Source organism: Argopecten irradians, chromosome 9 (assembly GCF_041381155.1).
Source record: "Argopecten irradians isolate NY chromosome 9, Ai_NY, whole genome shotgun sequence".
In the NCBI taxonomy this organism is placed as follows: Eukaryota; Metazoa; Mollusca; class Bivalvia; order Pectinida; family Pectinidae; genus Argopecten; species Argopecten irradians.
Genome location: NC_091142.1, coordinates 5,852,999 through 5,870,740, shown reverse-complemented (window position 1 = coordinate 5,870,740; position 17,742 = coordinate 5,852,999). Strand labels below are relative to the sequence as shown.

General features: G+C 38.3%; 2 protein-coding genes across 3 annotated transcripts in view; one reads left to right on the top strand and one right to left on the bottom strand.

Moving 5' to 3' along the window:
* LOC138331208 (nucleoredoxin-like) overlaps nt 1-11,117 on the bottom strand; it is a 39,734-nt gene extending 28,617 nt beyond the window's left edge. The window contains exon 1 of one of the 2 annotated variants that reach the window (XM_069278691.1): nt 10,640-11,117. In XM_069278691.1, coding sequence (XP_069134792.1) covers nt 10,640-10,957 — 318 coding nt within the window. In that variant the 5' untranslated portion in view covers nt 10,958-11,117. The remainder of the gene's footprint in view (nt 1-10,639) is intronic. The other variant, XM_069278692.1, reaches the window with a different exon arrangement.
* A 1,986-nt stretch (nt 11,118-13,103) lies between these two features.
* The window catches only part of LOC138331207 (sphingomyelin phosphodiesterase-like), a 31,616-nt gene continuing 26,977 nt past the window's right edge, over nt 13,104-17,742 (top strand). The window contains exon 1 of the mRNA XM_069278690.1: nt 13,104-13,658. Coding sequence (XP_069134791.1) covers nt 13,275-13,658 — 384 coding nt within the window. The 5' untranslated portion in view covers nt 13,104-13,274. The remainder of the gene's footprint in view (nt 13,659-17,742) is intronic.

Genomic DNA, 17,742 nt, shown 5'->3' with positions numbered 1-17,742 from the left:
TCTTACCTGAATCACTGAGTTTGGAAGGCTGCAAAGTCAGAAATGAATATTGGTAACACAATGTGCCCCCCCCCCAATTTCATTATAGGGGTATATAAACATGCATAATATTCCATTAAGAACAAGAGGCCCAAGGGCCATAACGGTCATCTGAGAACCTTGGCAACAGTCAAATAGGAAATTAATTAAACATGGTGTCATGGCTGCCATCTTGAATTTCGATTGACCTAAAAACATGTAGATCAACTTTTGAAGAAAATGGCTAAATTTTCCAAATATTAACAAATTTTGAATAATTTATTATATGTGGCAATTCATGTCCTTAACATCTTTACATGAAAATAGCTTGTGTCCGATAAATAGCTGAAGAAATCACGTCTGATCAAGACAAGCTTTTAGTGAACTTATTTCATAAGCTAGCTGAGCTACTATCTTCAAACTGAAATCCATGTAAGAAAGAAATCTCACTCCGGAAGCTCATATAATCAAGTTACTCTCAAAAACCAGATGGCAAACGGAAAGTTACACAATATACATAACGTGAGGAAGAAAGACCAGCGTTATGTAATTTAGAAAACCCTCGAAAAACAGACAATATACAACTGTAATACCACATGTCTCTTAGACTCTTGAGTTTGGCTGCGTACAGGACTTGGCATTTGTTTAAAACAATTTTGTGTTACTCTGTATATAATCCTGCTACGGTTCTGTTTGTGTTGTGTGTCTGCATCAGGGTCTGGCGTTTAATTGAAGGACAAGAGTTTCAGGAGAAAAACCATTAACTTACAATTAGTTATAGACTTTAACTGTCCAGTGATCAATATATATCGTTGTATATCAAGATGGTTTGGGTATAATCAAGAGATTCCCCCGAAATCAGAAGGTTTCCCTTCTTTTATATTATTAATCTCATTAATCCATATTTTTCATTAACTAATATCATTAGTTATGAACTTATTTGATAATATACTACATGTACAATTAAAAAAATACAAATACATAACGAGGCTTTGAAACTATCAATGATATCAGTGTCAAACTTTTTAAAATTTTCTCAAGGAAACAGTATCTCCCTGTTTTCTGCCAATCCTATCCGCTGGCCCACTGTGACAAAAAAAGGGTCTCAAATTTAGGTTATTGCGTTACATTTATAAATTATTTATTTAAATGGCAAAGCTTTACTCATTCACCCCTGCAGACACATTTAAGCACTTCTAAATCAAAGACTAGAGCAGTCCATTGTGAAATTGAAGGGGTGAAAGAGTTGATATTGGAGATGTATTAAAATCATAAAATATGTAAGGGTGTATAACCATGTCCTGTGTATGTACACTTTATTGTTATATAAACTTGGATGTTTGAGGCAAATTTTGGTCCAACAACTAAGTGAAGGAAAGCCAGAGTACACAGAGAAAAACCATTCCAAAGTTGTGTTGCACTTTTTAATGCAAGGAGTGTGTTTCTTATGTAAAATATGATTTATATTCAAGTAGAGTTTTAAGTATGTAAAATACAAGTTACCGTATTCATCCCAATAACCTCCTACCTCCCCCTATCCCCCATAAGCATCCTCCTCAATCCCTAAATGTGCCCTCCCCATCCCTACATAAGAACCCGTCCCCAATCTCAATATTTAGGCACTCCTTATAAGCACCCCTCTACCATCCTTATAAGCACCCCTCTACCATCTCTATAAGCACCCCTCAACCATCCCTATAAGCACCCCTCTACCATCCTTAAAAGCACCCCTCTACCATCCCTATAAGCACCCCTCTACCATCCCTATAAGCACCCCTCTACCATCCCTATAAGCACCCCTCTACCATCCCTATAAGCACCCCTCTACCATCCCTATAAGCACCTCTCTACCATCTCTATAAGGACCCCTCTACCATCTCTATAAGCACCCCTCTACCATCCCTATAAGCCCCCATCTACCATCCATATAAACACCCCTCTACCATCCCTATAATCACCCCTCTACCATCTCTATAGACACCCCTCTACCATCCCTATAAGCACCTCTCTACCATCTCTATAAGCACCCCTCTACCATCCCTATAAGCACCCCTCTACCATCTCTATAAGCACCCCTCTACCATCCCTATAAGCACCCCCTCTACCATCTCTTTAAGCACCCCCTACCATCCCTATAAGCACCCTTCTACCATCCCTATAAGCACCCCTCTACCATTTCTATAAACACCCCCTACCATCCCTATAAGCACCCCTCTACCATCCCTATAAGCACCCCTCTACCATCTCTATAAGCACCCCTCTACCATCTCTATAAACACCCCTCAACCATCTCTATAAGCACCCCTCTACCATCCCTATAAGCACCCCTCTACCATCCCTATAAGCACCCCTCTACCATCCCTATAAGCACCCCTCTACCATCCTTATAAGCACCCCTCTACCATCTCTATAAACACCCCTCTACCATCTCTATAAGCACCCCTCAACCATCATTATAAGCACCCCTCAACCATCCCTATAAGCACCCCTCAACCATCCCTATAAGCACCCCTCTACCATCCCTATAAGCACCCCTCAACCATCCCTATAAGCACCCCTCTACCATCTCTATAAGCACCCCTCTACCATCCCTATAAGCACCCCTCTACCATCCCTATAAGCACCCCTCTACCATCCCTATAAGCACCCCTCTACCATCCCTATAAGCACCCCTCTACCATCTCTATAATCACCCCTCTACCATCTCTATAAGCACCCCTCTACCATCTCTATAAGCACCCCTCTACCATCCCTATAAGCACCCCTCTACCATCCCTATAAGCACCCCTCTACCATCCCTATAAGCACCCCTCTACCATCCCTATAAGCACCCCTCTACCATCTCTATAAGCACCCCTCTACCATCCCTATAAGCACCCCTCTACCATCCCTATAAGCACCCCTCTACCATCCCTATAAGCACCCCTCTACCATCCCTATAAGCACCCCTCTACCATCCCTATAAGCACCCCTCTACCATCCCTATAAGCACCCCTCTACCATCCCTATAAGCACCCCTCTACCATCCCTATAAGCACCCCTCTACCATCTCTATAAACACCCCTCTACCATCTCTATAAGCACCCCTCTACCATCCCTATAAGCACCCCTCTACCATCCCTATAAGCACCCCTCTACCATCCCTATAAGCACCCCTCTACCATCCCTATAAGCACCCCTCTACCATCCCTATAAGCACCCTCTACCATCTCTATAGGGACCGCAGAATCAAACCAAAAATAGATTCCTGGAAATCCCCTTTTGGGCACAAGATTTCATAGAGAGGTGAATGTTTCGGAGCCTGCTGATTGGGTATCCAGGGTGCATCAGTTTCAAATGTTTAATGTGTGGGTTGGGCAATACATGTAGATGTAAAATATATAAAGAAATTTTAAAATTCTGTCAAGTGTGTGTCTGACAGGGGGAGGTAATCAATATTAGAATTTCATGAATATTTTGGTCAATTTTTGGTGCGGAATTCAACATAAGATGGCACCCCCCACATAAAAGTTTAGCAAGATGGTAGATCTTTATTTCTTTTTATTCACAGGTATGCGAGATGCCATTCTTCAAAATTAGTGACAGGTGACCAGACTTGAAAACTCCATTTAACCTTGACAGCGGCAAACGTTAATATATCGTATATAGCGAAATCATTTGGTTCTGCGGTCTCTATAGGATGACAACCGGATATGACGTTTCCGTCATTCAGCGTCCCTGGACACCATTTGACTGAGCCCAATCTGCATGTATTTGACTGGAAATCGAGTGTTGAAGGTATTTTGCTTGTATTTTATAAATATTTGGTAGCTATTTTTAGTACGGAGGCCTTTCTGTCTTGATAACGACACTGTAAATTGGTGGATTTTGTTGAAAAAAATCACATTACACATATGTTGTTAATATAGCTTAGCACATGAACCAATATCTCAGAAAGTGATTATACAGAAGATGTTTTTTGTTTTTGTCACGATTATGACACAGGGGCTTGGGGCAGTATGACACAGGGGCTAGGGTCTTGGCCCGGGGGGGGGGGGGGGGGTACATGTAAGAAGTCTGGTGACTTAGAATATTTAGAATATTATGTGTATTTCAATGATATTTAGTAAACTTCTCTGAATTCGCGTGATACTCTGTGATTAGGAGTTATTCAAGCCTAATAATCTCTTTCCCTGTATCTATCTATTTATCATAATCACTATTCTATTTATCTGTATATGTAAGTCAAATATTTTATATATAAATTCATCAAATGGATATAGTGTTGTTTGGTTCTGTAAAATAAACAGTATAGTCTTCTTTTTCAAAATTAAATGTTTAAGACTGGTCAGGAATAGGTAATAGATTCAGGCTGTAGGACGGTGGTTTTTATTTTGATACTCTGGGTTCCTCCAAGTATTGACACATCCTTAAATGGCCATGAACCCTAATCGATCTATATAAAACACTTTCTGTTTTTGTGTTCATTAATCAGCTATTTAACTCTTTCATTTTAGTCATTTATTTATTAATTTATACATTTCTTCTGTTTCAGCCGAGCTTTGACCATGGTACCTTTTGGGCCGACCAGTTTAACAGCTTTTTCCTGACATGAAGACAGCGCCAAGGGGAGTTAACTCATTTCATGAAAATACTAGACAGAGTTACCTTTCCATAATTGACCTGAGTATTTAATTGTGAGTATAATTTGTTTTTTTTTTTATTCTTCTATATATTACTCTCGATATACCTCTTTGGTTCAATATATACAGTAGTTCTTATTTTATTCCGAGAATCGATAGTCGAGTGAAATTACGAGTTATCTCCCTTCCCATTGTCCCCTGTAACATTTGTAGGTCTCTGTAAACATTTTTTTTTAGCATATGAGATGGTGTCAAATTTAGAGGTGGAAATGGTGTAATTCTTTTTTACTTCCAGATTCAATGTACCTGACAGTGGTGACTATAATAATCAATTTGTGAGTGAAGGAATTGAAGTTGTATAATTCTATATTTCAAAATCATTATTCATTCAAATAATAGCCACGATTCCTTTAGTTCTTGTCCAGTTTTTCCGGTGGCCAAATGTGGCTCTAGAATTTTATGATTTTTATATCATGTCCTTGGAATCCTTCAGAGGTTAATACTTCCTTTTTTTACATCAATTGGTATACATTTTGTAATTTTAGAATCATCTGATTCAGAAAATCAGGGGCAAATTTGAAATTTTTGGGGCTATTTTGTATCCATATTTTATTAGCTGCACCGTAATTTCTCTGTGTTATATCAGATATATTATGACATAATATGTTATAATCATTTCTTTATGATATTCTATTGTTTACTAAGTTATATATCTATAGTATTGAGCCAGTTCTGGAACTTTGATTTGCTTAATTGTTCAGTTCTGGATATTTTTTGCTAGAAATTCCAAAAATGGGGGGTGGGGGTAAAGAATATGAGTTATCTCCCCCTGACCTCCAAGTTTAATTCAATTGGTCATATTTCCCTGTAGTACACTAACTATACTATAGTTATAAGTAAAAGTCAAAAGTCTAGGTTCAAATTTCATTGAAATATTTAAATTTTTATTTCAAAACTGTTTCAATTCTCATAATTTTTCTTACAGGAATCTTCATTGTCGATACGAGTACACAGCTTGCAGTACCAGACCAACCCATGCAGCGAGCAAACTCCCATTTTGGAATCAGACCTTATGGACATGTAGCTTTCCAAAAATGGTAAATTTGAAAAATATGTAAAATGCTATAGGGACCGCAGAATCAAACCAAAAATAGATTCCTGGAAATCCCCTTTTGGGCACAAGATTTCATAGAGAGGTGAATGTTTCGGAGCCTGCTGATTGGGTATCCAGGGTGCATCAGTTTCAAATGTTTAATGTGTGGGTTGGGCAATACATGTAGATGTAAAATATATAAAGAAATTTTAAAATTCTGTCAAGTGTGTGTGTCTGACAGGGGGAGGTAATCAATATTAGAATTTCATGAATATTTTGGTCAATTTTTGGTGCGGAATTCAACATAAGATGGCACCCCCCACATAAAAGTTTAGCAAGATGGTAGATCTTTATTTCTTTTTATTCACAGGTATGCGAGATGCCATTCTTCAAAATTAGTGACAGGTGACCAGACTTGAAAACTCCATTTAACCTTGACAGCGGCAAACGTTAATATATCGTATATAGCGAAATCATTTGGTTCTGCGGTCTCTATAAGCACCCCTCTACCATCCCTATAAGCACCCCTCTACCATCCCTATAAGCACCCCTCTACCATCCCTATAAGCACCCCTCTACCATCCCTATAAGCACCCTCTACCATCTCTATAAGCACCCCTCTACCATCCCTATAAGCACCCCTCTACCATCCCTATAAGCACCCCTCTACCATCCCTATAAGCACCCCTCTACCATCCCTATAAGCACCCCTCTACCATCCCTATAAGCACCCCTCTACCATCCCTATAAGCACCCCTCTACCATCCCTATAAGCACCCCTCTACCATCCCTATAAGCACCCCTCTACCATCCCTATAAGCACCCCTCTACCATCCCTATAAGCACCCCTCTACCGTCCCTATAAACACCCCTCTACCATCCTTATAAACACCCCTCTACCACCCCTATAAGCACCCCTCAACCATCCCTATAAACACCCCTCTACCATCTCTATAAACACCCCTCTACCATCCCTATAAGCACCCCTCTACCATCCCTATAAGCACCCCTCTCTCTAAAATTGACCCCATCCCTATTAGAGCTCCTCTCCATCCCTATTAGAGCTCCTCTCCATCCCTATTAGAGCTCCTCTCCATCCCTATTAGTGCCCCTCTCCATCCCTATTAGCGCCCCTCCCCATCCCTATAAGCGCCCCTCCCCTGTCCCTTTAAGAGCCCCACCCACTTTGAAAGAGTTGATCACATTACCAATTGCATCACTGTATGTCTGAACTCCCTACAATGTTGGGTTCCCCCCTGCTGTTGATAAAGCCACTTTCTCGCAACGTTTCCCAAACATAAGGTCTATAATTCTCTGGAGAGCACGAAAGTTAGATAATGCATGTGCATTACATACCTATCCTATATAACGCTCCTATAAAAACTCCCCGTTATAACAGCTTAGACCATAATGAAAACAGAGTCCCTAATTAATAATCGTAAATTAGTAAATAAAACCACAGCAGGTAAAAACAGTGTGTCGTTTATTAATTAGACACTGGGGAAGCTTAAACAACTAAGGCCATAAGATTTAACGTCATCGCTTATATAAAATACATCACGGTGTTATGGTCGTAAATCACGTCTGCATTGTTGAGAAAATGATAAAGCAAGTCGAGTGTGTACTGGAGTCAGGCAGCTGTTGCATTGAATTCCGAGGTGCTGCATTATTGCGAAGATAGCGAATACTTTTAAGGTTTTTGTGTTTGTCTCAGATTTTCTCATATCGATAAAACTTGTTTTTCATTTTTATGCCCTGAGGATCAAAACATAGATTAAGTCTTGTAAAGTGTGTTGGTATTCAACATCAAAATAAACGTTGAATACCATATATGGATGTACAGAAATGACAAAATGGCGGTTTCTTAATCTTAAAGAATTTTTTTATGAATTATCAAATTTTATACCTTGATATTTTTGTTAAATATTGAAGAACATTTCTTAAATTAGAAACTAAAAATGGCAAAACAAAATGTTGTCCTTTTCAATTCATGCAAATTATTAGAATCCTGGGAAATATTCGATTTTTAATTTAATTTTGAGACAACTTTAATAATTCCCAGTTTTTATGCCTTTTTTAACAATGTTTTGAAGATGAATGATAATTTTGCGATTTAGAATCACTTGATTCACTTTACCAAGGTCAGAACAATTTTGCTGTGTTTAATTTTCACAGTAATTTATCTCTACCAAAATACGCAAAATTTAATCATATGCGAAAAATAAATTGGATTAATCATTAAGATAGTTGGGCAAGTTGGATCTTCTTTATGAGATAGACTTTGAAATTAAATGAGTTTGAATAGGAAACTGTACCTACCCTATTTTTCCCAATAAGCCCCCCCCCCCCCCCATACACACACACCAATATAAGCAGCACCCATCCCCTTTAAGAGGCCTCAACTGATCCTATTTCTTTTGCAAAGTCTCTTATTTTTTAATTTTTCAAGAGCCCTGGGCACTTATAAGGTCGAATAATGTAAAATGCACAATGTCATATATCTGTGTTAAACTGTTCCAGTGGAATCCAAGTTGTAGATGTCTGCAAAGCTAGATCAAGCGCATTATTTATGAGCTCTAGACATCCAGCTTAATTCATGCAGTGTCAAACAGCCATTTCAATCTTACACGGCCCCTTGTAGACAATGTCTGGCAGAAATATATGAAGTCCTTTTCAGACAGGCCAAAAAAAATATGGTAAAATATGCAGGAAAGTATGAACGTAATTAAATAATGCTGTAGTAAACAAATTAAAAACACATCCACTTCAATTTTTAAAGAGACGCCCTGGTTTTCTGACTTCTGTGTAATGCATTGGGATAACTAGATATTTTAAGAAGGAAAGGACGGTGAGAGGGGGTAAAAAAAACATGAGCTATCAGGCAGGGGCTATAAATTCTGTTCCCTGGACAGGTTTTCCTCTCAGATACACTTAGCAGTACACAAGACATATATGTTTTACTTGCAGCAACATTTAAAGTGAGCTGGGTTATGCTGATCTTTATATTGTGACAAATAAAATGGCCAGTCATATTTTCTAGTAATGACACAATCTTGACAAAGTTAGACATTGATTATGATATTTTGAAAAAAAATAATTGAAGTATTTTCAATATATTCTGTCTGACATAACATTTGCATATTATCAGACAATAAGTTTTGTTTATTAGGTTTTAACATCCAATTAACAGCTAATTAAGAATAGGCTCTCCTGTATGCATTTGTGTTGCATACATGTACATGTGAATGTCTGTATGTTTTGGAAATCTCCGGTATGTTCATGTTGTGTCACCTTGTAATAGTGTAACTATTGCCATTTTTATAGTGCTATCTCACTGAAACATGTCACCAAAGACCATGAATAGCACACCCCACCAGGTCACATTATACTGACAATTGACAAACCAATCATCCTACTCCCTTTATGCTGAGCGCTATGCAAAGGCTATCTGAGAAACTACTTACACAATAGTCTAGGATGTGTCTCAGTCAGGGGTTGGACAGAACCCAAAGCACTAAATGTACATCTTGAGAACGTCATCATAAGCCATTTTTGTCATTTTTGTAGAAAAAATTGTAGTGAGACAATAGTGATGAAATCATGACTTGTAGTAGACAATAGCAATAAAATCATGCAATTGCAGTAGAACAATGACAATGAAATCATCACTTTGCAGTAGACATTAACAATAAAATCTCAACTTTGCTGTAGACAGTGGTTATGAAATCAGGACTTTGAAGTAGAACAATGACAATGAAATCGTGACTTAATTGTAGTTGAACAATGACAATGAAATCATGACTTTGCAGTAGAACAATGACAATGAAATCATGACTTTGCAGTAGAACAATGACAATGAAATCATGACTTTGCAGTAGAACAATGACAATGAAATCATGACTATGCAGTAGACAATGACAATAAAATCATGACTATGCAGTAGACAATGACAATGAAATCATGACTTTGCAGTAGACATTAACAATAAAATCATGATTTTGCAGTAAACAATGACAATAAAATAATGACTTTGCAGTAGAACAATGCCAATAAAATCATGACTTTGCAGTAGAAAAATGGCAATGAAATCATGACTTTGGAGTAGAAAAATGGCAATGAAATCATGACTTTGCAGTAGAACAATAGCAATGAAATCATGACTTTGCAGTAGAACAATGGCAATGAAATCATGACTTTGCAGTAGAACAATGGCAATGAAATCATGACTTTGGAGTAGAAAAATGGCAATGAAATCATGACTTTGCAGTAGAACAATGGCAATGAAATCATGACTTTGCAGTAGAACAATGGCAATGAAATCATGACTTTGCAGTAGAACAATGGCAATGAAATCATGACTTTGCAGTAGAACAATGGCAATGAAATCATGACTTTGCAGTAGAACAATGGCAATGAAATCATGACTTTGCAGTAGAACAATGACAATGAAATCATGACTTTGCAGTAGAACAATGGCAATGAAATCATGACAATCACAATACCATCTGCTCCTAGTGATGACATTCTGCCACCATGCATGACCCCATCTTTAAAGTGCAGAACCATAATTATGTAATATTGCGCCAGTTAAACACTGTACTTTATGTCGATTCACCCGTATTTATTTGTCCACAACCCGTATTTAATTTGTCATCACATGAAATGAAATCAACGTCCAATTATATCGGGTCATTTCATCAGTGTGTGTATGTGTGCGTGCAACGATGGTGCAATATTTAGTTCCAAAGCACAGCGGCCCAGGAATGTATATATCGGCCTGCCCCGAGTATCGCAGCAAGCAGACGAATTTCACGGCATCAGACGGATAAATGAATTACACACATATATAGGCTCACCTGTTCACAGGTAAATTCTTCATACACCTGACGAGATTTTATCAACTTACCTTTTTTCTTTTGTCTGGGTCAAACGGTAACGCCAGCCATGGCATAGATGAGAAATAATCGTTAAATCCAGCCTCATCTTTATCCCAACTCACAAATATAATTTCAAATTTAACACCCTCGTTTTTCACTTTTAAACTTTTATAAAAATCTACGAGAATGGGTGTGAAGCCCCTACATGGGGGACACCAGTGTGCAGAGAAATACAAGCCGATCACAGAATTCCGTCCACAAAGCGAGTTAACACATACTTTCTCCGCTTTGTCGCCTTGTCCTCGGATAACATGAGTGCCTAAAAGTCCCTCCAGAACTTTCGCCATGTTGATTTGATATCAGACCAATGTCGATTTCCTTGGGATTTAAATAAACACATAGGTACTACATTCGCTGCTTGCAGAGCCACAGAGCGTATATGCTCTGAATACACAACTCCGTCTGGTATCGCACACGGCTTTCCCCGGTATAGCTACCATGTGCGTTAGCCCTGCAAGATAATAGAGCGCTGCTAAAAATAGACGTGTCTTCTTATTTTATCATGCCTGACGTCATTTCATTCGGTATGTTGAATTATACAATGAACTTGTGACGTATTTTTCGAGTTATGGCAGTTATGTTTCGTGTATTTATGAATGAATTACAGTTCTTTGTATATATATACATGTACGAACAGGGGCGGGAATTTGTACATGTCTTCTGTTATGCGAATAACCGAAATATTCTAATAAACGTACAAACATTTAGGTAAGGTTTGACTTCGTCATGTAAAATTTATATTTTACACCGTGGTGACAGAAATACATGTACATGCAGGTCTGAATACTTCTGCTTACGCTAATGATTAAATAAAATAAAATAAATTTTTACATGTAGAGTATACCTTTACAAATTAAGCGACTTGATTTTGATTTTGAAAATGTAAATTATTAAACGAGTTTGATCATTTTGAAGATCCCCAACAGCTTATCGTTTTAAATACTACACTAAAACCACCACTTCTTAAACAATTTATACACAAAGAAATTTGCATTTTTTAGCATTGCTATAACTGCATTTTTAAAAGTCATGGATATAGATACATGTATTCTGACATCATGATTGCTAATGAACTTCTAATTTTTGTTGTGGAAATATATAGTGTGCCTTTAAAAAGAACACGGCAAATGACATCCCCGATTCTCCAGGGGTTACTTTCAGTGTCGTGATATCCAAGTTGATATAACGTACGATCACAGGGACCTGGCATGATTTTTTTAACTAACACTATACATATATATACTATAGTATCTATAATATATATATATGTATACTATTGGTTAAAAATTTTCGTGCCAGGTCCCTGTGCGTACGATAGTGAAAAGAAATACTATCCCGAAACAAAACTGGTGTTGACGATGTTTTGTATAGTCTAAAAATGAAGTGTTACATTTTATACATGTACATGTTTAGAGTACATATTACTTATGGGTTCTCATTGCATGCGTTATTTACGCATATCATTTGTACACATACATGTATATGTACACACATGTACTTCCGGTAGTTTCCTTAGCAGGAAACAGCACACTAATTGTTTGGATCACGTGACTTGCCGGACACATTGACAATCATGTGACATTTAGACATATATCTATGGTAACTTGTACGTGTTATGTAGAAACGAAGTTAGTCACCTTCAATCACCATAAGGGATTCAGCATGCACGTGCACACAACGATATAATTACTAGAACAACGTGTCCAAATCTGATTAAAAAATGTCAGTTTAAATGTTTTTCGATGATAAGAAGTCTTCATTGAGGACCGTATAGTCTTGTAATGAGTTGGCAACTGGTTCCAACACAACGCTGTTCGATGGTTTTTCTCCGGACACTCCGGCTTTCCTCTATCCTGGTTATTAAAACGATTTTTAACTAATATAACCAAGCCAAAGGTTCTAACTCTGTCACCAAGTCATCCGCAAGTTTAATTGAGCTGTAGTTATTAAAAGACGTGTGGAATGCATGAATATATATGCTGCATCTGGGCCACAGGGACCAAACAACGGTATTTGTAGAATATGTACTATACATATTACATACTTTTTGTTGGAAATTTTTACCATGTCCCTGTGATCTAGACTGTTTTTCTTTAAAATACGAAAACAATATTACCGAATTTTTCTTTTTGACAAGTTAGGAATATTACGGTATATATATCATACATGGTGAATATATGTCAAGTGATCTAATTAGATACACAATTTTTATGTTTTCATTTTATATATCTTTCAATTTTGTGACAAATAGTTTTACGGGTGTACGATTGCATGCATATTTTAGACCCAACTATTCGTTGTGATGCATATATATACATAATAATTAATACCATATATAGATACAAATATTCATGATAACACTTTTAACTAAAGAAATTCTTCCCTGCCATTCATTTGAAGATAACTGTTCAATAATTTGATATCAGCTGCCGAGATACGGGAAGTATACATGTATTATCTCCACTTGACACACACACACATATATATATACGACGTAAATATTTGTAAGTCAAGCTCGACCGAGTCACGTGTCGACACATTCGGGTCACCATACACCACATTTATCGTATGATGAGCTCTCGTATGATACAGTAAGTATTCACCATGGAAAGTAAGACACTGCTCACCGTACTTCTATGTACAGTATTTTTGACGTTAGCCTGTGTTCCCATGGTCTACACTAGGTACAAAAATAGCGGCGACGTCGGTAAAAGTAACGCTGTCCACGCCGACAGGCTTCATCCTTTGTCGGAGAACCAGTATCTACCCTCGAAGGTCCCCAAATACAAACGGGTGATGTCGACATGCGGGACATTTGATTTCGGTGAAATTGGATGCAGTATATGTAAAGTCGTCGTATCGGGACTTCAGAACCTTGTCAGGAAGAAGAGTACACAGGAAGACGTTGTCGTGTTTGCTACCGAGATATGTAAGGTGTTCGAGATAGAGGATAGTCGAGTCTGTGACAGTATCACCATACAGTTCAAGGTAAGATGTCATCATACTCGATGGTCTAGGGGTCGTTATATCTCAAGGGTAACTCTCACTAGTGTTATATTCCAAGTCAGTGGCGTAGCGCCCGTGCATGCTTGCATGCTCAAGCATGCAGAAAATAGTGTGACTTACATTTTTGAACAGTCAGAAAAAAACATTTGAATACACGTAACGCTGCAGAATATAAATACATATGATATGCCCAACTGTATGCCTGACATAACTTTGTGAACATTTGAAAGACTTGAAGATTGGCCATTCTGGAAATTTATTAGAATAGTCTATATATTTCCGGTTACCAAGTTGTTAAATATGTTTGAATTTTGTCGAAGACAATATTAGACTTAAACTAAAGAAGAAGACTTCTTCACCAAAATCCCTCAAGCAATTGTGAATTTTGAATCGGGAAACATTTACGAATACCAAAATAAACAACATCGCATGAAAAGTTAGAAATATTCTAAAAACATATAATCATCTTAAAAATGATAGCAAAACAACTTAATTAAATCAATTACAACATGTTCTTGGCCTTAGTAACGAAAAAGTGAATTGATCAATTTTGGCTCACTTCCCACCCCGTTAAAACGCGTGTTAATCCGTGATTTCCGATGTCACGAAATAGTTGACTTTTATTTTTGTCGAATATGAACAGATTTTTTATTTAGAAAATAATTTTTGTGGTTGTAATTGTTAGAAATAGAACAGAATATGTAGAAAAATAGGTCATTAATACAATATTTATTTTTTTATTGAGGTGGTCGAGGACTGGTCCCTTCTTACACAATTTCCACCATTTTGACAGTGGTCTTTGACTCGCTGTCATAAACAAACCAACACGTAAACTTAATTTTTATTTTGTTTAAAATATTCTCTATAAGTTTTTCATCAGTTAAAATAACACAAAATTCTCCCATTACTTACTAATTTAATATTTACAGCCGAAATCCGTTTTTTGTTCGAGCACTTGTCACGGGAGTCTAGAATGTATACAATGTATATAGTTTTGCATGGTTATCGCCTTAATATCGTGACCTCCATTTAACCATTGGTATATACGTTTAAAGTTACCAAAGAAGTAAAATGGTTACTACATAGTAACAATTTCCCGTCAGCTTCTGGGGGGCTTCGCCCCCCATACCCCCTACCGGGGCTTCGCCCCTGGACCCTGAGCAGGGGGCGACACCCCCCAGGCATGCAGGCATATCCAAACCTAGCTACGCCGCTGCAAGTGTTATTATTACCGTCGTAATATATCCATTCCTGAATCCATCCTCGACAATCCAGGGGTTACTATCGCTGTCGTAATATCCATCCTATTGTAGAAGAACAGGGAAAATACACATTCCTGTCGTGTGCCCCGACCAGGAATCGAACCCGGGTCTCCGGCGTGGAAATCTACGGCTCTACCGACTGAGCCAAAGAAGCATGCTCCGTCAGCTGAGTGACAGAGACCGTATTTAACACTATGTACAAGTCACACCGACCCGCTCCTTTTACACTATAACATAGACTATATCATCAACGAAACCGAAGGTAGTTCACAAGAGGAAAACACAGACCAATCAGAGGCCTACAGAAGACTTCCTTTGAAGATTATGAAGATCCACGCCCACCTTCAAAGACACACAGTGAATCGTTATTCTTTTCTTTTGACATACATGTACAGTACAAGAACCAAACTACCTTTCTGATCTGTTGTCACATATAGAGCCTTCTGTTTTGAATAACGTATCGGTCATGCTTTATCAGGAATTGATATAGCGATAGTAACCCATGGATTATCAAGGATAAGAGGCCACTCGAAATGTTTGTTTTATGAACTCTATAAGTAAACTTAAACAATGTCATCAAGGTATCACAACCACGTAGGGTACATAAGTACTCCTGGGTGACACGATCAATCGTTTGGACCAGAGTAGTCTTAGATTTGAACGTCAAGCGTCAGTTATTGTTAGATAGTTACCAATTGGCTGGGACAAATGCTCATACGGAAATTATCATTTGGCGGGGACAAATGCTCATTCGGGAATTATCATTTGGCTAGGACAAATGCTCATACGGGAATTATCATTTGGCTAGGACAAATGCTCATACGGGAATTATCATTTGGCTGGGACAAACGATCATTCGGGAACTACCATTTGGCTGCATACGGGAATTATCATTTGGCCGGGACAAATGCTCATTCGGGAATTATCATTTGCTGGGACAAATGATCATTCGGGAATAACCATTTTGTTGGGACAAATGCTCATACGGGAATTACCATTTGGCTGGGACAAATGCTCATACGGGAATTACAAATGCTCAAACGGAAATAATCATTTGGCTGGGACAAATGCTCATACGGGAATTACCATTTGGCTGGGACAAATGCTCAAACAGGAATTATCATTTGGCTGGGACAAATGCCCATTCGGGAATTATCATTTGGCTGGGACAAATGCTCATACGGGAATTACCATTTGGCTGGGACAAATGCTTATACGGGAATTATCATTTGGCTGGGACAAATGCTCATACGGGAATTATCATTTGGCTGGGACAAATGCCCATTCGGGAATTATCATTTGGCTAGGATAAATGCTCATACGGAAATTATCATTTGGCTGGGACAAATGCCCATTCGGGAATTATCATTTGGCTAGGACAAATGCTCATACGGGAATTATCATTTGGCTGGAACAAACGATCATTCGGGAACTACCATTTGGCTGCATACGGGAATTATCATTTGGCCGGGACAAATGCTCATTCGGGAATTATCATTTGCTGGGACAAATGATCATTCGGGAATTACCATTTTGTTGGGACAAATGCTCATACGGGAATTACCATTTTGCTGGGACAAATGCTCATACGGGAATTACCATTTGGCTGGGACAAATGCTCAAACAGGAATTATCATTTGGCTGGGACAAATGCTCATTCGGAAATAATCATTTGGCTGTGACAAATGCTCATACGGGAATTACCATCTGGCTGGTACAAATGATCATACGGGAATTACCATTTGGCTTGGACAAATGCTCATACGGGAATTATCATTTGGCTGTGACAAATGCTCATACGGGAATCACCATTTGGCCGGGACAAATGATCTTTTGTGAATTACCATTTGGCTGGGACAAATGATCTTTCAGAAATTATCATTTGGCTGAGACAAGTGCTTATACGGAAATTACCATTTGGCTGGGACAAATGCTCATACCATTACGGGAGTTGCTCTTTGGGTGGGACAAATGCTCATACGGGAATTACCATTTGGCTGGGACAAATGCTCAAACAGGAATTATCATTTGGCTGGGACAAATGCCCATTCGGGAATTATCATTTGGCTGGGACAAATGCTCATACGGGAATTACCATTTGGCTGGGACAAATGCTTATACGGGAATTATCATTTGGCTGGGACAAATGCTCATACGGGAATTATCATTTGGCTGGGACAAATGCTCATACGGGAATTATCATTTGGCTAGGACAAATGCTCATACGGAAATTATCATTTGGCTGGGACAAATGCCCATTCGGGAATTATCATTTGGCTAGGACAAATGCTCATACGGGAATTATCATTTGGCTGGAACAAACGATCATTCGGGAACTACCATTTGGCTGCATACGGGAATTATCATTTGGCCGGGACAAATGCTCATTCGGGAATTATCATTTGCTGGGACAAATGATCATTCGGGAATTACCATTTTGTTGGGACAAATGCTCATACGGGAATTACCATTTTGCTGGGACAAATGCTCATACGGGAATTACCATTTGGCTGGGACAAATGCTCAAACAGGAATTATCATTTGGCTGGGACAAATGCTCATTCGGAAATAATCATTTGGCTGTGACAAATGCTCATACGGGAATTACCATCTGGCTGGTACAAATGATCATACGGGAATTACCATTTGGCTTGGACAAATGCTCATACGGGAATTATCATTTGGCTGTGACAAATGCTCATACGGGAATCACCATTTGGCCGGGACAAATGATCTTTTGTGAATTACCATTTGGCTGGGACAAATGATCTTTCAGAAATTATCATTTGGCTGGGACAAGTGCT